The 25,091-nt window shown below is 43.0% G+C and overlaps 2 protein-coding genes across 3 annotated transcripts in view; one reads left to right on the forward strand and one right to left on the reverse strand.

Moving 5' to 3' along the window:
* The window catches only part of DCTN4 (dynactin subunit 4), a 31,234-nt gene extending 15,945 nt beyond the window's left edge, over positions 1–15,289 (reverse strand). For both annotated transcript variants that reach the window (XM_089682781.1, XM_089682780.1), the window contains exons 1-5: positions 15,109–15,289; positions 8,936–9,006; positions 4,595–4,773; positions 3,066–3,109; positions 718–825 (exon numbers count right to left, since the gene is read on the reverse strand). In XM_089682781.1, the coding sequence (XP_089538907.1) occupies positions 718–825; positions 3,066–3,109; positions 4,595–4,773; positions 8,936–9,006; positions 15,109–15,243 (537 nt within the window). In that variant the 5' untranslated portion in view covers positions 15,244–15,289. The remainder of the gene's footprint in view (positions 1–717; positions 826–3,065; positions 3,110–4,594; positions 4,774–8,935; positions 9,007–15,108) is intronic.
* An 8,855-nt stretch (positions 15,290–24,144) lies between these two features.
* On the forward strand, positions 24,145–24,519 carry LOC149457984 (protein GVQW3-like). Its single transcript, XM_089682766.1, has one exon. The coding sequence runs from the start codon at positions 24,145–24,147 to the stop codon at positions 24,517–24,519; it is 375 nt and encodes a 124-aa protein (XP_089538892.1).
* Positions 24,520–25,091: the final 572 nt, after the last annotated feature.

Below are 25,091 nucleotides of genomic sequence, written 5' to 3' on the forward strand. Positions count from 1 at the left end.
TTCCACAGTGAGTGTAACAAGCATGCTTTACTGCATATACAGACTGATTTTACTGTTGTGGGTTTAGTAACACTTTAAAGGCCAACGTATGTCTATTTTCATGCAGCAATGCCAAATTTATAGGTATTGCCTACAGTGGCACTCTACCCACCACATCAATTTTATATAATCTCCTCCTCACCATTCACTAACAGAGTATATATAGAGATTACATTTTTCATATTGGGGAGGGGGAAGAAGAACATCAGGGGACTTCCTGCCTATTAATGTTTTTTGCAGACAACCACCTCCCACCTCCCAGTGAAGTTCACACTGCATATGTGTCACAGGGCTGCTGTAGAACCTGAAATAGAGAGCCAGCACCTATGATGACGTCAGAAGAAGATGGCGATGTAGAACCAAATGTGCTTTGGCAAAGTGGCACAAAGAAAACACCGCTGGTTCGCCAGGCAAGTGGGTATGTTTTTTTTCTGCACAACCCCCACAACCTCCAATACAGGTAGGAGGGGAAAAGGGAGAAAAAAAAAAAAAAAAAAATTAGAACACTAGGACGGAACATTTTTTTCTTTTCAGAGCTCTACCTTTGTATGGCCAGCCTAAAAATTAATACACAGAAAAAAAAAGGGAACATCAGCTGTGACCAAGATGGCTGATTACAAGCAAACCAAGTTTATCATTCTTTGTTTAATTCTTTTATTTAACGGAAGATACACTTACAGAAAATGCCAGGGGCATGTAGTTTCTACGTCGCACCAGCTTCTTACGGTCACGCTCAATCTTCTCTTTCTGTGCCAGTTGTTGGTAATACTCCAAAAGTTTGTTGATCTTCAATGAGAACCACAAAGTTAAAAAATAAATTAGAGCACAAGCAAAAATATTTAAAAAAAAAAAAGGCAAAAAAACTTTTCAAATGAGATGTATAAAAAACAAAACAAAACAAAAAAAACACACATCATCACTGGTGACTTGTTTGAACATGCTCCTCTACACTTGAGGGGTAACTGATGTGACACAAATATATATCTATCCATCTATCTCTCGCTCTATAAAGTGACAGTTTCCTTTAAAGTTAATTTGTGCTTTGTCCATCTAGTGCATTGCTCTGGTACATCTTGTTGGTTCTAGCCAGCATAGGCAAAACAAAAAGTTCAGTTTAAAAGGTCAGTTTCACCAGATCAATACAGGATTCTCCACAGGAACAGAAAACTGCTTCAGTAGTATCCTGCAATATCCATCCACAGACCCATTTATTGTTTTGGCACAGAGTGGCAAAAGAAAATTGCTGTCTGTGACCAGGGGGGGGGGGGTGGGGAGATCTTCCCCGATTTGCCATCTGTTAAAAGCTTGCATCAACAGGACCTTTAGTAATCATACTGCAGCACAAAATAGTTTCATATCTCCCTGCCAAGGTCTATAAAGGCAATCGGAAGGTGTCCTCCCTCCTTCCCTGTAGTCTTTTGGGACACGTGACAGCTCCCAATAGACTACAGAACCATTCATGCAGTGCAGCGCTACTCGCGCATGCGCAGTGGGTACCCGGCTGTGAAGCCGCAAGCTGTCACAGCCAGGTGCCCACACTGAAGATGCCGGCCTCCTGGAATACAGGACGGCTGGCGATATGGGCTGTGGGGGACACACCACAGGACCGAGGGACAGGTGAGTGGCTGTTTTTTTTAAAAGTCAGCAGCTACAGTTTTTGTAGCTGCCGACTTATTTTTTTGACAGGGTGAGTGGAACTCCGCTTTAAGGCCTCCAAAGACCTTTTGGAACGGACCATTTTTCAGGGTAAAGCTGTAGATTCACTTACATAAATCACCCTCCCAATGCTCAGCCGCCAGAAAGAAAGTTTAAAAAAATAAAAATAAATAGTAAACCCACAGCGTTTCCAGGTATGGAGGGAACAAGTGATTCAACCATCCTTTTATGATGCAGCAATGAGCACATAAGCAATCAATCAGCAGATCCTAGCATTGTAAGTTTGGGGTGAAGAGTGAATCATCAGTATTAAACTCTACATTTACAACTGTCCCCATTTAAAGTATTAAAAAAACAATGTACATATGGAGGTGCTCAGACCTCTGTGGTTAAAGTAGAAATTGGGCAATGTATCTTTGATGTCACCTGCGCATTTGGTTCCATTTACGGCATGGTCAAAGCACGGTGAGGCCATTTCTGCAGATCCCGTGCCTTCGTCATCACCGATTTGTGGCATTGCATTCCAATTCCGCAAGACTACAGGTGTATTCACAACTTTCTGAAACACCACATGTGACTTGCAACATCACAGGGGGTGTAAACATTGGGAAATATGTAGGATGTAATCCCAAAACGAACACGAAGCTTGGCTATAACATTTTGCACATGAGCAAGATTACAGCCATGATGGAAAGAATGGGCAAAGGAAAATACACTTATGAGGCGGAAGAAAATAGATACTATGGCACTTGCTTCGCCCAAGATCGATGGGAAAGAAAACAGGCAACAAAACAAGTAAGACGCAACCTAGGGGGAGAAATAATAATGTCGATCATTTTAGAAAGCTATGGCATACTGCCTTTATTAATACGGATACTTAGAGTAGCTGAGTTTGCCCAGATCAACTTAGAGCTGACAAAGTGCTTTTTCTCTTCTTCAGGAAAATACAGCACTGGGGAGCAAAAGGGCAGAAGTGTATGAGAGCGGTGTGTGGAGAGGTAGTTTGGTGAACCTTCGGTTTTGTGCTACACAGCATTCACTTCAATAGTGAACTCAGAAATAACCCTCAAAAAAAATTAGGAGAGTAGACAATTCACAACATTGAAAATAGCAAAAGAAGAAAAAAAAATTCCACATATAAAAAAAGGAATAAAAGTAGATGAAGAGAAGACATGGCGAGCAGTGAACATTATCGCATTTATTACCAATGACATCAAGTCTACCGCAGACACTGATAAGGTAATGACATCATCTTGGCACAAACATAGAAAACATCAACCTTCGCACTAACTTGCATGTGTAAGGTTAGTGAACTATTCTTTATTAGTCAAATGCAGTGTTTATTTCCAATTACGGCATATTCTGCTTACCCTCTGGGTGTATGGGGTCTCAGGTTCTTGCCACCCGCCGCTAGCTGCAAAACAGAAACAAGATACTTCCTTTAACTGTGTAGCTTTCAGATGAGGAGATTGAGATAAAAACAAACATAAAAAGGATTTCTATTATGTTATGTTTATTAACTGTGAGGCCTCATTTACAGCATTTGCAGAGACAAGTTTTTCTGTATGCGTTCTGCAAGAACACAGAAAAAAAACAAATTGTTCTCTATGTGCCCTGTTAAAGCGGAGTTCCACCTGAAAAAATAAATAAAATGCCAGCAGCTACAAAAACTGTAGCTGCTGACTTTTAAAATACAGCCACTTACTTGTCCCTTGGTCCAGCGGTGTCCTCAGCACCGTTGGTTTCACCGGCCGTCTTCTCTCCCTAGAGCCAGTATCTTCAGTGTAGGGCACCCGGCTGTGACAGCTTGCGGCTTCACGGCCGGGTGCCCACTGAGCATGCACCTGTCACGCGTCCCAGAAGACTATGAGGACGACAACTTCTGCTTCCGATCGCAACGGAAGTGGGAGAGGGTACCTGTCAAATTCGGGTACCCGCGCCTCAAAAGGTGTCAATCCTTAAAGGGGAGCAGGGGACAAAGGCTTAAAGTGGAACTTCCCCTTTTGGGCGGAACTCTGCTTTAACACCTCAACACTAGTATCGTGCAGGTTTTTTTCTGTGCAGAAATCTGCAACGTGTATAAAACTCACATGGGATCTAAGGTAAGCTGATGTTTCTGCAAGTGAAATCTGCACGGCAATTTCCATCAGTTTTTCTACACTTATGGTGTGAATGAGGCCTGAGTCAAAGTACACTGAAGTTCTGTAATCAGAATATCAGTCCCTTCCCCAAGCATGTAAAATCTGCACCACCAAGCCTTTTTTTCCCCCCTCAAAGAGAAGCTCACCCTAGAATTACCCTAAATTAAACAGCCATAGGAATACTAAACAGCCATAACACATTTAAGCCAGCCATACATGATCCGACAGATTATGCGATTTTCTTTGCTGCAACCATGGGTTGCAGGAAAGAAAAATCACTCAAATCCCTTGCTCAGAACTATTGTGTGCTCTTAGCAGGGAGGCACTGAGGGGAAAGTCGTCCCTGCCAGGAGAATACCGTGAATAAGGCTAGCAGTTATAGCCGCTGGCGATAATCCCATGAAAAAGCCAACAGACTGGCTGTACCGAAGTCGTACAACAATCAAATTGGGTACACCCAGCCTGCCCATAAATGATTCGAATCTCAGCCGGTCCCTTGATAAATGCGCAACACCCAATTTTTACTTTTATTCATGAGCCAATTGTCCGGCAATCAGCTTTGGAAACTGCTGGCCATTTACTAGGCACAGCATTCAACTAATGGTGTCACTCAATCCCCATCAGATATGAGGTGATGGAATGTGTAACATGACAAGAGTGATGCAGAATTACAGAAAAAAAAAAAAAAAAAAAAAAAAAAAAAAAAAAAAAACACAAAAAACAAAATCAGTGCATATTCTGTGGTTTCTGACACTTACCCACAGATTTATCCGCCATACCAACATCTCTGGAGGTCCAGCGGCAAAACCCACAGGCCAGATAATAGGCCTTTTTCATGGTGGTTTTGGCCGGGTCATCAGGAAGTGGAGCCGGAATGCTAGTGGCCCGGGTAGAGAGAGTGTGCATACAGCAGGGACAGTCAAAACAGTTGGCACACCTGTATAACAAACCACAAAGCTGTCAGTAAAATTATTAAAAGGGAATGTATAGTGGATGTGTATGCATTGTGTTTATTATGGCGGGTACTAAAATGATGAAAAAAATAATAAATTTAAAAAATTTATAATTTTTTCGTTTTAGTTACGTTATCTATTTTCAAAGCAGCCAGCAAGTGGAGTGCTGTGTGCATTTTCACATATTTACAGAGTAGCAGTTCAAATGACTTTATTTCTAAATAAAACAGCAGTTGAGCTGCTAGATACAAGGGAGGTTTTCTCACATCTAGTAGACTAGTCCTTTGAATGATGTGTTTAACTTTCAACCAGTATTAAAGGATCTCTTTGGTCTCTCAGTTGATCGCTCTGTTTCATAACAGCCCAAACTTTATAAGTAGCCAAAAGGAGGAGGAGAGAAAAGAGAAAAAAAATAAAAAGCAGCTTGGTATGCCTCACCCGGTAAATGTCAGATGATCAAGTTCTAGAAGTCCTTCACTACACACCAATAAAGCATTAGCTGTGAAAAGTATCGGAAGTCAAAGCTTATTTTTGGATAGAGTATGGGGTGGTTAGCAATCCCCAATTTGGATTTTTACTTTGTAACCATTGTCTCTGGGGACTGAAACTGAAGCAAAAATTCAAAATTCACAGAAACAAGAAAAGAAATGAAAACAAATCTTCCAATGGAAACTGCAGCGTGGAATATGTTTTTACAATGATAAATAATATATCTATGACATGGTATTCTAACGATATACCATGAAGACCTTAATGAAAGGATTCTGAGACTTTATGTAAAGTCCTACATTATTGCAAGTTTTCTCAGCTGAAGACAAGTGAATCCTGGAATACAGTTCAAGTAACACTACTTCTCAATGAAGGTCTCAAATCAAGTGAAATATGCATTTCTGCCACCAGGGGGCACTGCAGGGGAAAGGCTCCAGTTTAGTTTGTGGACTCCATCTTTTACCTCCTACAGTTGGGTTATTGTTAGGATGCAGATCGTATTAGTTCTCCAGGCCTTAACTGACACATAAGAGGGTAACTTTGTCGAACAAATGAATTTATCTTCATAACCTTTAAATGATTCCTATTAATGTTCTCCACCATCACAGCATAGTCTGGTCAGTACATTGTTTTTTTCTTTTCCTCCTCTCCAGTGGTGTCACTACAGGGGGGCAATTCACCCCCCGGTTATTCCTTGCCACCAGTTAAATTAGGTTCATACAACTTTGCTCTTTGGCCTTCTTTCACATGTATTGCTGCTTGGGTGTGCGCACACAGGTAGATGCATTGTTCAGCTGCCGGGCAGAAATCCAAAAGAGGCACAGAACGTTTGGGGGCACTTCCCTCCCCCTGTCTACTCCCCCAGCAGCTCTGTCCAGGTGCTCTCATTGGACTCCGGTATCCCCAAGGCAGAGCCTGAGAGCCTTTGCAGTGCGAGAGGATGTGGCCAGCCTCAGAGATGATCGCCTAAGCCCCGCCACCATTCTTTCTTCTGATGCAATGTGAGCAATGAAGGCAAGTTCTGTGGCTGTGGGATTTCTTGATTTACAGATGATTAGCAAAACTGCTGTGACATTGTGAAAGTCTGCAATGGGCATATACCTTTTTTCTCCATGTAGCACAAGTAGCGACCGTGAGAAATTGAATTTAAAACTGCACTGTCAAATTTCTCACTGTCAGAACAATGCTACATGAAAAAACGAGATACCATCTTTGTCAGCTAACTGCAGTTTTTTACTTCTAAAAGTTTAGATAGAAGTAAAAAAGTGCTGTTCGCTGACAAAGATGGTATCTCCTTTTTCCATGAAGCATTGTTCTGAGAAATTAGTTTTAAACCCAATTTCTCACAGTCACTGCTTGCCATCGCCATCACTAAAGCCCCGTTCACATCTAGGCATTTTGTAACTCGGGGGGAGGGGGGGGGGGGGGAATAAAAAAAAATTAAAAAAAAAAAAAAAAAAAAAAAAAAAAAATTGCTGCAATTCTGCTCTTGATCCCAAAATATTCAGCAAAAAATGACAAATCATACCATGCATGTTTAAGTGCCATTCATTTTCAATGGCACCTACATGCAGTGCAGTTTTGCTGCGACTGTTGCGCGATAAATCACGCTATAATCGTGGCGGATTGCATCGCACAAAGCTTGTCGCCCAAAAAAGGAGCAGGAGCTTCTTTTGGGCAACAAGCTTTGCACAATGCAGTTTAGCGTGATCACACGACGCTCGCGGCAGAACCGCACCACATTTAGGTGCAATTAAAAATACATGGCACCTAAAACGCATGGTGCGATTTGTTTTGGGATCGCAGGCAGAATTGACCAAATTTGAATAGGGCTTGAGGCTTCTTTCACACAGCAGGTGCAATCAGGTCTGTCAGTTTTTGAGGTGGACCTGATCAGACCCTCCATTCATCCCTATGGACAAGCAGATGTAAAAATGCTCGTGTCCATTTACACCAGCCTACCTTTGGTCCGATTTGGTTCGCTGAAGAGAAAAAAAAAAACAAAAACACAAACATACAGAAGGGGATCCCTCCTTTTTCATTTAGGTGGATCAACCGGCAGTCAGGTGTAAATGGACAGCAGAGCCAGTTTACATCCAGCCACCCATAGTGCAGAGTGGGCTATGACAGTGTCCGCTCTGCAGTAACTGAGTGGACATGGATCTGCATCCTCATGCTCTGCTTCGATCAGCAGGGGATCTGTGAGCTGATCCCCTGCTAATCGGAATCCTCTGCCCTGCTGACGCCTACAAACTACAGACCTCTTCTGTACACCGTCCCGCTGACCTCTTCTGTACACCGTCCCGCTGACCTCTTCTGTACACCGTCCCGCTGACCTCTTCTGTACACCGTCCCGCTGACCTCTTCTGTACACCGTCCCGCTGACCTCTTCTGTACACCGTCCCGCTGACCTCTTCTGTACACCGTCCCGCTGACCTCTTCTGTACACCGTCCCGCTGACCTCTTCTGTACACCGTCCCGCTGACCTCTTCTGTACACCGTCCCGCTGACCTCTTCTGTACACCGTCCCGCTGACCTCTTCTGTACACCGTCCCGCTGACCTCTTCTGTACACCGTCCCGCTGACCTCTTCTGTACACCGTCCCGCTGACCTCTTCTGTACACCGTCCCGCTGACCTCTTCTGTACACCGTCCCGCTGACCTCTTCTGTACACCGTCCCGCTGACCTCTTCTGTACACCGTCCCGCTGACCTCTTCTGTACACCGTCCCACAAATTATTGACCTCTTCTGTACACCGTCCTACAAACTACTGACCTCTGTTCACTGCTCTGCATTCTACTCTTGAAAGTGTGTCTTTCAAGTGTTAGGTTAGCACAATAAAAAGGTATCATTGCATACTGCATTACTCTCGTATTTTGTAATCTTAGTTATATATAAACTTTAGTTTTTTTCAGTGGAATGATTTAGTGGTGAAAATTATTAATGCCCACCCCAGTTTTGTCCGTATTAAGTGCCGCCGCCGCCCCCCCCCCTATATATTGTTCCTAGAGTTGCCACTGCTCCTCTTGGTAAAATGGTGAGACTAGTATCTAGAGTATGAAAACATTTCCACGGTGCAATTTCTGCTTAGAGTAAAGTTGCAATTTGCAGAAGAAACACATCCTTGCATGCCAGAGGTGCCCTAAAGACATCATTCAATTCATAAAGAATTTTGTAATGAGGAACAAAATGAAAGTGCAGGTAGCTTTTCCCTCCAGAGTTCTCAGTTCAGAAACAATTTCTGCTATTAGTGCTAAGGGGCAAATCTGTTTTTTTTGGTAAGTAGGTTGCTTGCTCTTTTGTTGCTTTTGAGGGGAAGAAGGGTGGTTACCTGTCCTTATGTATAGTTGAAAAATTCCTAACATATACAGTCCTTGTTATTCTACTAGTAATAAAAAAAATAGGATTTTAAGAAGCAAGTTATTTACTGAATTAGCTGTACTTTTATTTCAAGCATAATACTTAATAAAGTTGTAAAACTACTCCACACGGATTTCTTTAATTTTTCTGAAAACTTTCATTTTTCTCAGAAAGAAATTAAAAAAAAAAAAAAAGAAAAGCATTTTGGCTTCAAAATTTCTGGAAAGTTTACATCTTTTGGTACACATAAAAGCAAGCAATACATAATTTGTAGGCGATTTACAGAAACAGACAAACCTGTTCTTCTTCAGCTTTGCCTCAGCTGACGGCATATTTTCCAAACAGCTGGGACAGTAGTGTGAGTCCACCTGCGAAAAATTAAAAAACAAAATTATTGTATTAAAAACAAAAATAAGGTATTAAAAAAAAAAAGTACACTTTACATACAGTCTAAACCTGGCCATACATGGCCTAAAATTAATTTCTGCTGAATTTTGAGCCTTGGGTGCTCCTGTAAGCAGCATAAAGCCAGGGAAATGACTTAAAAATTGACTGAGGTTTACCTTACTTCAGCCAGCAAGATTGTCCCCTAATGCACCAACCTTATTCAGTCATTATGGTGTCCTTGGGGCCATTCTGTAATCATTTCCTTAAAAGGCAAGTTCAACTTTTAATGAAAGGTGAGCTCCAAATATCTTGGCCACCCCTCTGAACCCAGCTGCATATAGTAGTTGTGATGCCCTGTGTTGCAGATGTACAGCTCTATACACAGTAGTACACGGCCCTGAGTGACTATCCATAATCATGCTTGCAATGACAAGCGCTCATTGGTCAGTGAAAGCATGTGACCTTCAAAAACAAACAAAACATGCCAGCTCCCTTACCAGCTAGCCCAGGGGTGGGCAAACTTTTTGACTTGAGGGCCGCAATGGGTTCATATATTGGACCCGGGGGCCGGACCAAGAGTAGATGAATGATGTGTATGTGTCATCCATAGTAAGTATAGTAATATTATTATTATTACTACGAGTTTATATAGCGCCAAAGGGTTTGCTCAGCGCTGTACAATAGGGGGGACAATGCATGGCACAGTACAACAACAACAAACAACATAATATTCCCCCATAGTAAGCATAGTAATTCATCCCCCATAGTAATTCATTCCCCCATATAGTAATTCATCCCCCCATATAGTAATTCATCCCCCCATATAGTAATTCATCCCCCCATATAGTAATTCATCCCCCCATATAGTAGTTCATCCCCCCTATAGTAGTTCATCCCCCCTATAGTAGTTCATCCCCCCTATAGTAATTCATCCCCCATATTAAGTCCCCAAGTCCCCCCTGTGTCAATTCACTTACCTTTGCTCCGCGCTTTCCTCTCGCCGTGTTCCTGCGCCGTTCCGGTGTAGCATGAAAATCTGTCTCCTATGAGGATCTGTCCCCCTCGACGTATCTGCGCATGTGCCAGTTTCAGGCATTAGCAGCCGATCGGCGATCTCCGGCACATGCGCAGATACGTCGAGGGGGACAGATCCTCATAGGAGACAGATTTTCATGCTACACCGGTCTTCAGGGCGGACTGTGAGAGGAGCCTAGCGGGAGCCTAGCTCCGCGGGCCGAATTAAAAGGTCAGCCGGGCCGTATACGGCCCGCGGGCCGTAGTTTGCCCATTGCTGAGCTAGCCTGTAAAACCCAAATTGACCCCAACAGTTCCAGTTCAAAACAAGGGGTTTAGTCGCACAAATTTGCAAACGTGTGTAAGCCACAGTGACCACATCAAGGTACCCCAGTCTACTGCGGTCCTAAAGCCAGCCATACATGGGTTGAATTCCAAAAGAATTTTTCTTTAGAAAATCTTTTCTAAGAATTTCTATTTGAATTTCTCCCCATTAGTGGGCCACAGCATTGGCCAACTTTCGTGTGACCAGCGAATTTGAGTGATCAGGTATGTTGAAAATTTTTTTGAAAAACTAACAAATGTCTAATCAATGATAGGATAATCGTGCGAGAAATGTAATTGAAAAAAGGCATGAGCTGTGACCTGGAAAAAAAAGAAAATTCTTGGCCACAAAAATTATGGCAACATAAGGTAAAATTAAAGGCTTGGCTGGTCAAATTTAAAAATCAATGGTGGTACGATTGAAATACAAAAAAACACAAAATTTCTGATTTTCTAAAGAAAATTTGTTTGGAATTTGACCCAACTATTGCCTGCATAACTCTATAATTTCCAGAGTCTCTCAAGCTGGAGCACATATCAGTGTATAGATTAAGAGAAGGTGTGCCTGGAGGTAGCCCACCCCTCTTAAAGGTACAGGGATGCACGGGACACCCATCCAAGGCACAATGGCAGCTGAAGGTATCTAGCGCTTCCGCTCGTCAACTGTACAAACAAATGGCAACTACCCCAACTTATAACTATCCTTTGCAGCAAGGAGCACATGGAAGGGCAACACTTGTCAAAAACAAACAAAAATCCCAGCTCACTTACCAGCTAGCCTGCAACAAAACCAAAATGAACCTAACAGTTCACATTCAAAACATGGGATAAAGCTTGTGGCCTCGCTGATCAATAAGAACTGCTTTCTTTTGGGACGCATTACCAGAACAAGGAGCTCAGATGCACTCCTGAATGGTCAGCATGGTTACATGGCTGTGTTGACCAATGAGCGCTTTCCATTGTGAGCATTATGATGAATACTCATTCCAGGGCTATATACTGTGCTGCATGAACCACTATGACCACTAAACCATGCAGCACAGGGCATCACAGCCACTATGCACAATGGGGTCTAGATGGGTGGCTAGGATATTTGGAGTTCACCTTTTCACTTTGGCAAAAGAAAAAAAAAAAAAATTACTGAACTGAGTGGAAAAAGATTGGCCAAAGAAGGACTGTATCAATTTAGATTCAGTCACTGTTCAGGTATTTAGACAGCTGGGGGTGCTGAGGTTTTCTGAAAAAAAAGGTGGCAGTTCAGACTTCTCCATCCACATTGTTTAGTATCGATAGGGGAATTTGCTGAACATCCATTGTGATAGCTTTGGCAGTGACAGGTACTCTGAGAGATTAGGGATCCATTAGTCCCATGATCCCTCCAAGGCAGCCGATCAAATCTTTTCCTGGCTAGTACTGGCCAGGTAAACACTGAAACCAGAAATGACAAAATTCTCATCAATCCCAGCTTCATTTGAGACAGAGGAATGGGGAATGACCTTACTGCTTGCAGAGGTCCCGGGCTAATTGGTTGAATGGAAAGCCTGGGAACAACGGCAGAGGGGGTGTGTGTGTTTCCAATCCTGTATAAGTGATTGGGTGGCTTTAGAGTTGCTTGGATCACTTTTACCTGAAGACCAATCACCGGATGAAAAAATTTGATACCCAGATGAAGGCTGCAGATGGACAGGCAGTGGTTCAAAGTGTGACATCACCACACTTGGGCTCCATTGAGATGAGTCCCTTGGCTGTGCTGGAGGATGGGACCTGTAATATCTCCATTCACAGACAGTCCGAAGTGCCTGTCTGCATCCCCACTAGAGTTACTCTCTCTCTATGGACTGTGACAGGTCTTCTTTATAGAGAAATCTGGGCTCTAATAGACCCTAGACCTCTCCTCTGCCCTCCAAAGCAGCCAATCAAACCAAGATCAGTTTCATCAGCTGCTTTACAAACCAGTAACGGCTTGTGAACAAACAAACCAAAATGTTCCTTCCACTCTTCACAGTGCATCCAATTAGACCGGTTGCATCAGTCCTGGGCACCCCGGTGGCACAGGAAATCTCAGGAAGGCCAGCAAGCGGAGACCCTGTTGCGCCACCTGAAAAAGTGATCGAGCAGCTGTATAGCCACATTGATCACATTTGCATAAAAACAGATGTTGGATCTGTGCACCCGCTCCAGCCCATGTGTCAGATGTTGACATGCAACTGTGTCCATGCAGCTGCTGCATCTACCACATCTATGCACTTCCTGCAGTCAGCTCCAAGGTGGATGTACACACAACTCTGCATGAAGCAGGGGTCTCCAAACTTTTCAAACAAAGGGACGGTTTATGGTCCTTCAGATTTTAAGAGGGCCGGAGTGTGGCCATTGGGGGTAGAAAATGTTACGGGCTCAGCATCAGTGAGAATAAACATGGCCTCAAGGATGGTGGTCAGTAGGAGGGAGAGTAGTGCCCATCAATGGTATTAATGGGAGGAATAGTACCACATAAGTGTTATCAATAGTTCCCCATTGTTTGTGCAAGTGGGGGGAACACGGTTTCATATCAGTGGGAGGAATACTGCTCCAAGGACCGGATAAAGGCTAGCAAAGGGCCACATCCAGCCCTCGGGCCGCAGTTTGGAGACCCCTGGCATGGAAGATGGGACGCAGCACCTGTCTGAATGAGCACTTGTTCTGTAAAGCAATGCACATACTGTTGGCCCAGTATAAATCTTTAACCCCTTCCCGATCGCCAAATAGCAGAAATACTGCTACTGGGTGGCAGGGTTGTGCAAAATCACACACACACACACACACACATATATATATATATATATATATATGCGATTTGATGTTCCGGTTAGGGGCCATTTGCGGCCTTGGCTTTTTACATGATTGTGTATTTCTGGGTAGGGGACGCGTGCGCCGCCCTACCTGCCCTGTCATTGGTGGCTACAGCTTTCAATCACCGGGTCCTGGCCAGAGATGCCCCGCCGGCACTCTGCGATGTATACAATACAGATCTCTCCAGTCAGCACCAGCATAGCAGAGCAATACAAAGCAGCGTGCTTACACAGCACAACACAGTAAAACAGCACACAGTTAACCCTTTGATCGCCCCAGATGTTGACCCCTTCCTGCCCAGTGCCATTAGTACAATGTCAGGGTTTTTTTTTAGCAAAGACACGTAGCAGAATACATGTTGGTCTAAATATATGACAAAATTAGATTTTTTACTGGATGTTTTATAGCAAAAAAGTAAAAGATATTGGGGTTCGCTGGTATCTGGTTCCTACGCGCCTTGCTAAAATGTACCCTTCAGTATCACCTAGTTGCTTCCGACGCTGCAGACAAGAGGGCACTATGTTCCATATCTGGTGGAAATGTCCGGTAGTGAATAGGTTTTGGATCCGAATGTTTAATTTTATCTATTCGGTAACAGCAATTAATATTCGTAGATCACCGGAAGTGGCCTTATTTCATTTGCTACCCGCTGACGTTCCCCAAAAAATCAACTAAATTAATTCTATACCTCTTACTGGCGGCACACATTACCATATCTAGAAGTTGGAGACAATCACTGATCCCGCTAGACGGGGTTAAACAAAAACCTAATTGGATAATGGTAAATGATAAACTTACAAGCATTGTCAATAATGAGATTTCTACATTTGAGGTGATGAGGGAACCATGGATCAGATATATATCTATATCCTAATAGTACCGCAGCTCACCCTCTCTCTCCTCTCCCCCTTGGGTGTTTCCCCCCCTCCCTTTTTTTTTTCCCCTCTTTTGTTTTCTGTCTTCTTAATTCCTCTCTCTTCTCTTGAATTGTTTGTATACGTTTGGTGCATTTCTGTTGCATTATCTGGGTTCATTAACAGGAAGTTTTGCTACGTGGTGGAGATGGTGTTCTTTTTACATATCACCAATGTCTAATAATGTTTCTCTTTCATATGTTTAACTGTTCTATGAATACGATTGTGCATTCCGTTTCACCATGTAGGTGGCAATTGCTGCTATATTTTTGTATTCTACTGTATACCAATTTTTCAATAAAAATATTGAAGTATAAAAAATATTGGGATTTCAATGTTTGGTCTTTGATTATAGTGCAAAAAATAAAGCACAGCTGATCAAATGCCACCAAAAAAAGCTCCAATTGTGGGGGGAAAAAAAAGGACATAAAATTTGTGTGCAGCGTTGCATGACCGCGCAATTGTCAAAGTAATGCAGCGCCGTATCGCAAAAAATGGCTTGGTGAGGAAGGGGGGTAAATTCTCTGGAGGGCAAGGGGTAATTCTAATAATAATCTGCTAGATCAGCAATATTTATAAAGTAGACATTGACAACACTCGGAATTGTACTCCGACTGCAGCTGTCAGATATAAATTCACAGAAGGTAGATCAGTATACAACCACCATGATTGCTAGGCCTCAAGCCTCGGCCTCTAGTTAAGAAGCACACCAGCAGCCATGCCAAATCATTCTCTAGGCCGATGACAGTGTCTGACATAACAGCCCTCCAACCAGCGCATAGAACACTGCTACAATAGACCAATCACGGCAAGAAACTAAAACCACGCCCTCCTCTGCTAAACATCAACTTCACAGGAAGGCGGGCATCATGGCTTAGCAGCATTAAGTAACCAATCGGACTCCATCCGTAGGAGTTTCCTACTCGGCTATTGGCTAGCTCCAGGAGCCTTCTGACAGAGATGCCGGATCAGTACGGAGGAAAGAGCGGCCGTGTTATTTACCTCGTGAGAGACACATTCCAGGGAACGCAGCTCACTGCAGTATCGGCAGAAGTAGAGCTGAGACAGCGGCGCCCGAATCTCCTTCTCACCGTGTACCAAATACAGCACCCTCTCCAGCTGAAGCAGCGACGCCATTTTGCATAGAACCCCGCCCTCGAGGTCACATGACCAGGGTGGAGAGCGTCTTGTCTGTAGCTACGTAATGGATCCGTGTCATGTGGCTTACGTTCTCCGCCCCGCCCACCTCTTTCTAGGGTCTAACTTGTTAAAGGAACCTGCCACTTTCTGTTTAATTCCCTCTAATACAGGTTATAGACGGGTCGAAAATCGGACGATTTTTCTTAAAAAAACGAAAAATCGGTCGTTCAAGCGGCCAACGTTACCAGCAACGGTAAAAAAAATAGGCCGATTTTCATCCCATCTACAGCCGGCAAAAAGTGTCCTTGCAGAGAGCTCCGCTATTTCTTTGACAGTTCCTTGACATTTATAGTGGTTGCAACAATGTATCTATTTGTATCCATTTAGGATACAGATGTTTTTATTCGGAAACAAATAGATACATTGTTGCAACCGCTATAAATGTCAAGGAACTGTCAAAGAAATAGCGGAGCTCTCTGCAGGGACACTTTTTGCCGGACTGGAATTCCTCTTCTTCTTCTTCATTCTCTTCCTCTTCTTCATCCTCTTCTTCTTCATCCTCTTCTTCTTCATCATCATCCTCTTCTCCTTCTTCTTCATCCTCTTCTTCCTCTTCTTCTTCCTCTTCTTCATCCTCTTCTTCATCCTCTTCCTCTTCTTCTTCCTATTCTTCTTCCTCTTCTTCCTCTTCCACTTCTTCTTCTTCCTCTTCTTCATCCTCTTCTTCTTCTTCATCCTCTTCTTCTTCCTCTTCCTCTTCTTCTTGTTCTTCTTCATCCTCTTCTTCTTCATCCTCTTCTTCTTTTTTTCTTCTTTTTGTCTTCCTCTTGCAGGTCACTGCTCATGCGCAGATTTTTTTATAGGTAAAAAGATCGGCCGATTTGCCCATCATTGCCGCGAAAATCTTTTTTTCCAACTTTACCGATAAAAAAAATCTGCCAAAATACCGAAAAACGGCCACAATTAGCCCACTAACGATCCGAAAATCGTCCGATTTTATTTTTGGCTGAAAAATCGGCCAATTTTCGACCCATCTATGGATGCATAATGCAGGCCATGGACGGGTCGAAAATTGGCCAATTTTTGCACCGTTAGTGGGTTAACTGGTTGGCCGTTTTTTCGGGGTTTTGGCACATTTTTTTATCGGTAAAGTTGGAAAAAAATCGGCTGATTTTCCCAGCAATGATGGGCAAATCGGTTGATCGTTTTACCGATAAAAAATCTGCGCATGAGCCTCAACATGCAAGAAGAAGAGAAGATAAAGAAGAAGAATTTCAGTCCGCTATTATATTTTATATGAAAAGTATTACGGTTGCAACAATGTATCTATTTGTATCCGAATAAAAACATCTGTATCCGAAATGGATACAAATAGATACATTGTTGCAACCACAAGACTTTTTCATGTCAAATATAATAGCGGAGCTCTCTGCAGGGGCAGAAGTAATTAAATGCCGGCAGTAAAAGGGACGAAAATCGGCCGATTTTTTTTTTTTTTACCATTGGTGGTAACGTCAGCCTATTGAACGACCGATTTTTAGTTTTTGTTTTTTTTAAAAAAACATCTGGTTTTCGACCCGTCTATGGCCTGCATAAGGCTTCTTTCACCCAGGCGTGCCGTATGTCTGCTTTTCATCTGTCCGTTACTGATGAAGAATGGACCCCCATGTATTTCGGTGGACTAGCGGATGTAAAACGGATGATCATCTGCTTACATCCGTTAATGTCGTTTTTTTTTTAACAGAAGAAAACCCTATTTTTCTTCCTTAACCACTTCCATAGCGGACACTTTTACCCCTTTCCTGCCCAGGCCATTTTTCAGGTTTCAGCGCTCTCACACTTTGAATGACAATTGCGCGGTCATACAACACTGTACCCAAACTAAAATTTTATCATTTTCTTCACACAACTAGGGCTTTCATTTGGTGGTGTTTAATCATCGCTGGGGTTTTTATTTTTTGCTAAATTAACAATAAAAGACAACATTTTGGAAAAAAAAACATTTCTGTTTCTTTTATAAAAGTTTTCAAATAAATAATTGTTCTTCATAAATTTAGGCCAAAATGTATTCTGCTGCATTTCTTTGGTGAAAATAACCCAAATCAGTATTTTTTAATAAACTTTAGGAAAGTTAGAGTTCACAAACTATAGGATAGATCTGAATATTGATCAATCCTGAAGTACTGACAGCCAATCTAATTTCTTGAGGTCCAAGAATGTCAGAACAGTACAGATATCCCCCAAATGACCCCTTTTTGCTAAGTAGACAGTCCAACGTACTTCATGAGAGGCATGGCGAGTTTTTGGAAGTTGTAATTTTTTTGTCATAATTTTTTAGAAAATGAAGAAATTAAAAAAATGTTCACAATTTTTTTTACATACTGTCACCAGTGCAGTACAGCGTCATCATATAACTGGCACGGCGGTGATCAGGGACACTGACTGGTGACAGTATGAAAAAAAAATTGATCTTTTTTTTTCTTTTTTTTATTATTATTTTCTTTTATTTTTTTAAGATTTGTTTTCATATTACACTATGAAAAAGGTAGTATAATGTTACCAAAGTAACATTGTACTACTTTGGGGAAGTGATCAGAATTTTTTTTTTTACACAATTTAATTGCTTACAGCAAAGAATTTCTTTGCTATAAGCAAGCATTTAACTGAATGAAATCGATTCATTCAGGTTTTTTTGTTGTGATTAGCTGTGTTTGGCCATGGCTAATCACATGACACAGATTGGCTGTGATTGGCCCAGCCTTTTCATGTGATCACTGGGACCATTCACAGCTAGACACACTTGTATACAATGGGGGGCATGAAAGGAAGCCATCCATTGTATACAACTGTCATATGACTGCTGTTATTGGTCACAGCAGGTCACATTGTATCAGCAACGAGGCCAGTAAACAGATCTGTCATGGGCAGTGTGAGGTACAGATCTCGCCACAACGCGGCCCTGCGGGCACACGCAAGGGGCAATCCAGTAAGGATGTCATATGACGTTCTACTGGAGGGACGAGAGGCTGGGTAGGAAGTAGTTAAAAAAACCTGGAACGGATGAAAAATGGCTGAAAACGGATGAAAAAACTGATGTAAACTGATGAAAAACGGATGTAAACTGATGAAAAACAGATGTAAACTGATCCGTTTTTGCTTGGAAAAACGTGACTGAACTGATGCAAAAAACGGAACGCCTGTATGAAAGGGGCCTAATGATTATCATCTTTTCCTACAGCCTCCAGAGAGCAAACAGTAATGTCTGCAGAAATAACAGGAAATATTCTTACTTTTCCCAGCAGCCCCTTGAAACGACACCAAGGTTCTGCTCTTTGGCCCAAAATATTCAACACGTTCAGGTGTGTGGAGTTCCTGGTACTCCCACCTCAGGTAGTGGTTCCTCCTGCAACGTTTGGCTTCTTGGCCTTTTGGCTAAGACCAAGCTCGGTATCTGTTCTTACCAGTGCCCAGTAGGGGTGTTCCACCATCATTTTGCCAGGATTGTCTGGCTGTATAGTATTCTTGCTGGCATGTTGGAGGTTCCTGAGGGATCCTTATCATGGAAACCTGAATTAAGTGCCCCCTGGGTAAGGTTGGGGTTGGCAATACATCTTTGGTATGCAGGGCACAGAAGTACCCAGTGCCTCCTGATCTCAGTGATGTTATCTGGTCCAGCTGAGGGCTTGGTATCAAGCATCCCATGGGAGTGGTGACCAAGGGGTATCGCGGTAAAATTTTGAGTTTGGGGCCTCACCATGTGAGACTGCACTGCCATGACACCACCTGCTTTTTTGTGCATTTTACCTCACAGGCTTTACCAGCCTTTTTCAGCCAGGGTTCCCAGGCACCCTGGGGTGCCTTGAGGTTCTTCAGGGGTGCCTTGGTAAAATGTCTAAAAATTGCCCAAAACTTGTTCACAAGCCAGCAGGTGGAACAAACCTGCCTTTTAGTTACACAAAGCCACAGGTTTTCATTGTGCACCATGACGACCTTTAATCGCTGGCATCCTGATAACCAATGACATCATCAATTGAAGAGAATGTCAGTTGCCTGCACAGCATCCTTGTTTGATCCTCTCTTGCCTCTCTTCATCAGCACTGGGGGCACATTAACTGAGTGAGGGAGAAGAGAAACACTGGAATACTAGTCAGTACCAGTGTGCAAACGTGTATTTGCTTTGGAAGAATAAATCACCTCTTTGGGTGTCCTACATGTGTGGATGTTTCTGCACTATATAAATCTATTAAAATCGTTTTTTTTATTTTAGAATGGGGTGCCTCAAGACTGTCCATAATTTATAAGGGTGCTTCAGGACTGTTCATAATTTTAGGGGTACCTTGACATTGTCCATAATTTTAAAGGGTGCCTTGACTTAAAAAAAGGTTGTGAAACTGGGGCTAGACTGGGCAAGATTGGGGCAATTTTTGACACCTGCAATGCCCAGGCATTGTATTATACACTGGCACTAGCCATGAGGAGAGGGATTCAGCAGGCCTTTTGGCTAGGTGAATCAGAGTGGCCTTTCCCCTGTCAGGAGCCTTGTGTCTGGGGGGGTCAGGGACAGTCTTTCCTCCACAAGAGGGGACCAGTGACAACCACTGTGCACTTTGTGAGTTTCACATGCACTTTTCCGGTTCACTTTAGTTTTATGCCCTTCGCACTGCAGAATAAAAAGATTAAAAAAGTCACTACAGGGACATACATTCATCGGCCACTTTATCAGGTACACCTGTTCAATTGCTTGGTAACACAAACTGATAATCAGCCAATCACATGGCAGCAACTCAATGCATTTAGGCATCTAGACGTGGTGAAGATGACTTGCTGAAGTTAAAACTGAGCATCAGAATGGGGAAGAAAGGGGATTTAAGTGACTTTGAACGTGTTATGGTTGTTGGTGCCAGATGGGCTGGTCTGAGTATTTAAAAAACTGCTGATCTACTGGGATTTTCATGCACAACCATCTCTAGGGTTTTACAGAGAATGGTCCGAAAAAGAGAAAATATCCAGTGTGCGGCAGTTGTGTGGACGAAAATGCCTTGTTGATGTCAGAGGTCAGAGGAGAATGGACAGACTGGTTGATGCAACATTCAGATGGTAGGGTCAGAAACAACATAAAAGCATGGATCCATCCTGCTTTGTATCAACAGTTCAGGCTGGTGGTAGTGGTGTAATGGTGTGCGGGATATTTTCTTGCCACTAGCAAAGTGTACCTAATAAAGTGGCTGTGAGCGTATGAATCAGCACAAACCACTGCATTCAACAGGGGATGTTCAACTCACCCAGACCATCATTTAGGCGATCTTTGAAAACTCACTTCTTCAGGGAAGCCTACCTCATCTCCACCTAAGAACTGTACTTGAATCACCTCCACCAGATCATCCCCTGCAGCTATCACCTTTTGTATCACCTCCCCCTTCCTTTAGATTGTAAGCTCCACGAGCCAGGCCCTCACATTCCTTCTGTACTGAAATGTATTGTAATTGTACTGTCTCCCTTATATTGTAAAGCGCTGAGCAAACTGTTGGCGCTATATAAATCCTGTATAATAATAATAATTTGCAAAACACTTGGTGGAAGGCTTGACACTCCAACCTTCATCTTGCAACACTCAAGTAACAGGTTCTTCCTTTATGCATCAAAATAAACACACTATATTGCCAAATGTATTGGGCGGCCTGCCTTTACACACACATGAACTTTAATGCCATCCCAGTCTTAGTCCGTAGGGTTCAATATTGGGTTGGCCCACCCTTTGCAGCTATAACAGCTTCAACTCTTCTGGGAAGGCTGTCCACAAGGTTTAGCAGTGTGTCTATGGGAAGGTTTGACCATTCTTCCAGAAGCGCATTTGTGAGGTCAGGCACTGATGTCGGACGAGAAGGCCTGGCTCACAGTCTCCGCTCTAATTATTCCCAAAGGTTTCCTATCAAGTTGAGGTCAGGACTCTGTGCAGGCCAGTCAGGTTCCTCCACCCCAAACTCACTCATCCATGTCTTTATGGACCTTGCTTTGTGCACTGGTGTGCAGTCATGTCGGAACAGGAAGGAGCCATCCCCAAACTGTTCCAATAAAGTTGGGAGCATGAAATTGTCCAAAATGTCTTGGTATGCTGACACCTTAAGAGTTCCCTTCACTGGAACTAAGGGGCCAAGCCCAACCCCTGAAAAACAACCCCACACCATAATCCCTCCTCCACCAAACTTTACACTTGGACTGGTTATACCGGGATGATGCCTGCAGCTACAGGCATCATCCTGGTATAATTGTTTTCAGCTGGTGGTCAGCTTTATAAAAGCAATCCTAGTGGCCAATTAGCTGCTGAATTGTTTTTACAAGCAGTGGAAAGGGACACCCACTGTTTTATTCTCTAGGGCTTCTGCTTTAAAAAAAGATATAATGTTTGGGGGTAGTTTTCTAGCAAAAACACTGTTTTTTCATGTGAGCAAAGTGTCAGAAAAAGGCTTGGTCTTCAAGAGTGGGTGATGTGTGGTATAAGCTTCTAATGTTGGCCCTGAAATGCCAGGATAGTAGAAGCCCCCCCCCCCCTCCAACTGACCCCTTTTTGGAAAGAAGACACTCCAAGGTATTTGCTAAGAGGCATGGTGAGTATTTTGCAGATTTGCGATGCGAAACATGTTGTCTTACACATGTCGTCTCTCACACCTGCAAATTATTATTATTATACAGTATTTAGCGCTAAAAGGTTTGCTCAGCGCTGTACATTATAGTGGGGGACAGTACATGAGACAATACAGTAACAAAACAAAACACGAGGGGTTCCAGGGCCCTGCTCTTTCGAGCTTACAATCTAGGAGGGAGGGGATAGTGGCACAGGAGGAAGTGGCTGTGGGGGAAGGAGTCCTGGGAGGAGAGGAGGAGATCGGCTGTTAGGTGAGGGCGAGGTAGGCTTCCCTGAAGAGATGAGTTTTCAGGGTGCGCCTAAAGGTGAAGGTGAAATGCATGAAGTTAAAAAACCTTGAGCCTTTTCAACCGCTTTACTAAATACATACATTTGGATGTTGCTAGCTAGAATTTTTTTTTGTCTAACCCCTTTACTTTAAGGATTGTTTTTATCTTTCTTGCAGATCTTTCCAAATCCATTTAAACCTCATGACAATTTAATGCCCACTCCAGTGTAAACTTTTTATTTTGCTTTCAATAGGGCAGGGAAGGGTTAGAACCTTTGTCAATTTTTTTTACAACTGTAACTCTTTTAAGAATATTTCCCCTCATTTTGTATTGGATTAGGAAGTAGTAGAACAGAACTAGAAGAGGAAGAGTAATCTCTTCAACGACGACACAGAACAAAAAAAACTAGTAAAGCGGGGGACGGTTAGAGACAACTGTATCCCGCCTACCTGTTTCCTATTCAGGCATCACATTGAAATTAGGGAAGGACAGTGTTCATAATGAGGTCACCGAAAGATATACAAATCTGGCAAACATTTTAAGTCTTCCTCATTCAATCCAAAACTAAAAAAAAAAATTAAAGCGATACTAAAGGCTTAATAAAAAACAAAATAAAAATAAACACGTGTCTATACTTATCTGCTGTGTGCAGTGGTTTTGCACAGAGCAGCCCAGATCCTCCTCTTCTCAGGTCCCCCGCAGGCTCTCCTGGTCCCTCCACCATGTAACATACCCCCACAGCAAGAAGTGTGCTATGGGGGCACCCGCAGTTCTGTATGTCCATTCACCATGGAGCCTCAGCTCGACTCTGCCCCCTCCATTCTCATTGGCTCACTGGCTGTGATTGACAGTCTCAGCCAACGAGGAGAAGGAGTCCTGGGATAGCCGAGACTCCAGTGCACATTGCTGGATCGAGAGCAGGCTTAGGTGAGTATTAGGCAGGCTGGGGGGTTTGCTGCACAGATAACATTTTTTTTATCTTCATGCATAGAATGCATGATGTTAAAAAACCTTGAGCCTTTACAACTGCTTTACTAAATACATACATTTGGATGCTGCTAGCTAGAATTTATTAGTGTTACGTTTCATACTAGATAGCTCAGATTTTCATAGTAATGGTCATCTGAAATGACCCTTCTCCCAGTGGTGTTAATATTTCTTCCTGCATGGTGGTGGGCAGACAACTTAAACAGAGCCGTTTTTTCTTCTTTCGCTCATTGGCTAGAGGTTGGCAGCAAGATGTGTGTCTAAAACTCTAACATCACATTAGTCTATATTACTTGCATCTATATTACATTCAGTTATATACAAGGTCTTTAAGATTTTGTCTTGCTTCATTTAACGCCACATCCTTCAGGCACAGAATACTAAGCCCCAAATAGCTACACAAACTCTCTTCTTTATTTATATGTTTTTGAGTCAGCTTCTTAATAAACAGGATGTGAGATTACAGGATATTTCTGTCCCAGGGGAAGTAGGATACATATGGCAAAGATCTGTTACGGTGAGCGTTGAAAAATGCTGGGGTTTGGCTCTGTGCTGTAAAATGGCACCATTTTTGCTCTATTGTTGGAAAAATTAACCATATGAATTTTGATTTTGTATGATTGAAGGGCCAGTGTTATATACAGGGCCTACATCTTTTCGTGCAAATATATGAAAGCAGAACTTCACACAGCTATTAAATTTGATAAAGGATTTCATGTTGGTTTTGTCAAGGGATGATCTAATACGAGGTGGTATAAAAAAATTTGAGTTTTGTAGCATGCCAACAGATGGCAGCACAAGGCTGCACACACAGTCACAGAGAGTGCCGGCCTTCATAAGTCAATGGTTTCAAAAGATATCGTCCTGTGTACATTGGGAGCTGTGCAAGTATTGCTATTCTGACCATATGCGTTACCATGTCTGCTATGGACAGCAAGTTAGAACAAAGACGTGAAATTCTGTGTGAAACTGGGCAAATCGGCCAAAGAGACATTTGGCATGACTCAGCAAGTTTATAGCGATGCTGCAATGAGTCGTTCAAGGTGTTTTAAGTGGCATGCACAGTTCAAGAGTGGAAAAACATCACTGGAAGATGACCAGATATCAGGAAGACCTCCAGTGAGCTCAACCCCCCAAAATGTGGAAACCATTCGGCAACCTGTGTATGATGATTGTCGGAGAACAGTCCACAACATTGTTGGTATGTCATACGGAACAGTCCAGGCAATCCTTATGTGTGATTTGAACATGTGCCATGTTGCTGTCAAGTTCGTCCCCAAGATGCTAACCCAGGAGCAGAAGGAATGCAGTGTCGAAGTCTGCCAAGAACTCCATCAGCATGCCGTGGATGACCCATCCTTCATGTACCAGTGAAGAAACTTGTGTGTATGGGTTTCACGCAGAATTTCACATTTGCTCTTTGTTCTAACTTGCTATCCATGGTGAAATAGCAGACATGGTGACACATGTGGTCAGAATAGCACCAGTCGCACAGCTCCCGATGTACACAGGACCGCCTGTAGTTGCATAGTGATTTAGTGGTCTTCCAGTAGTTTGGGCAGTGAAGTAGCACCGGAAAGGCAGGAGTGGGCACCTAAGGGTGCCAGATTATCCACTGTACCAGGGGTGGACTGACAACTCATGGGGCCCCCAGGCAATAGGGGATCATGGGGCCCCTGTGTCTTTGCCCAAACTCAAAAATGCCTATGAAAAAGGTACCAGGGGCATCTCATGGGGCCCCCTACTGACCCCGGGCCCTCGGGCGGTGCCCGAGTTTCCAAATGGTCAGTCCTCCCCTGCACTGCACTATTTATATCCTAGGGAATGTACAATTAGGTATGCAATGGCTTTCACCAGCATTTATATTATTACTGAATCAGTCTGGGCAGTGTTCACCTACATTTCCTCTACTTTGCTTCTTTAACTGCAGTTTTCCTTGTGTCCAA

Source organism: Staurois parvus, unplaced genomic scaffold (assembly GCF_062004578.1).
Source record: "Staurois parvus isolate SC_StPar_1 unplaced genomic scaffold, SC_StPar_1.0 ptg000298l, whole genome shotgun sequence".
In the NCBI taxonomy this organism is placed as follows: domain Eukaryota; kingdom Metazoa; phylum Chordata; class Amphibia; order Anura; family Ranidae; genus Staurois; species Staurois parvus.

Coding starts and splice junctions, on each gene's coding strand:
- LOC149457984 (XM_089682766.1), top strand. CDS start 24,145: ATGACTCAGCAAGTTTATAGCGATGCTGCAATGAGTCGTTCAAGGTGT.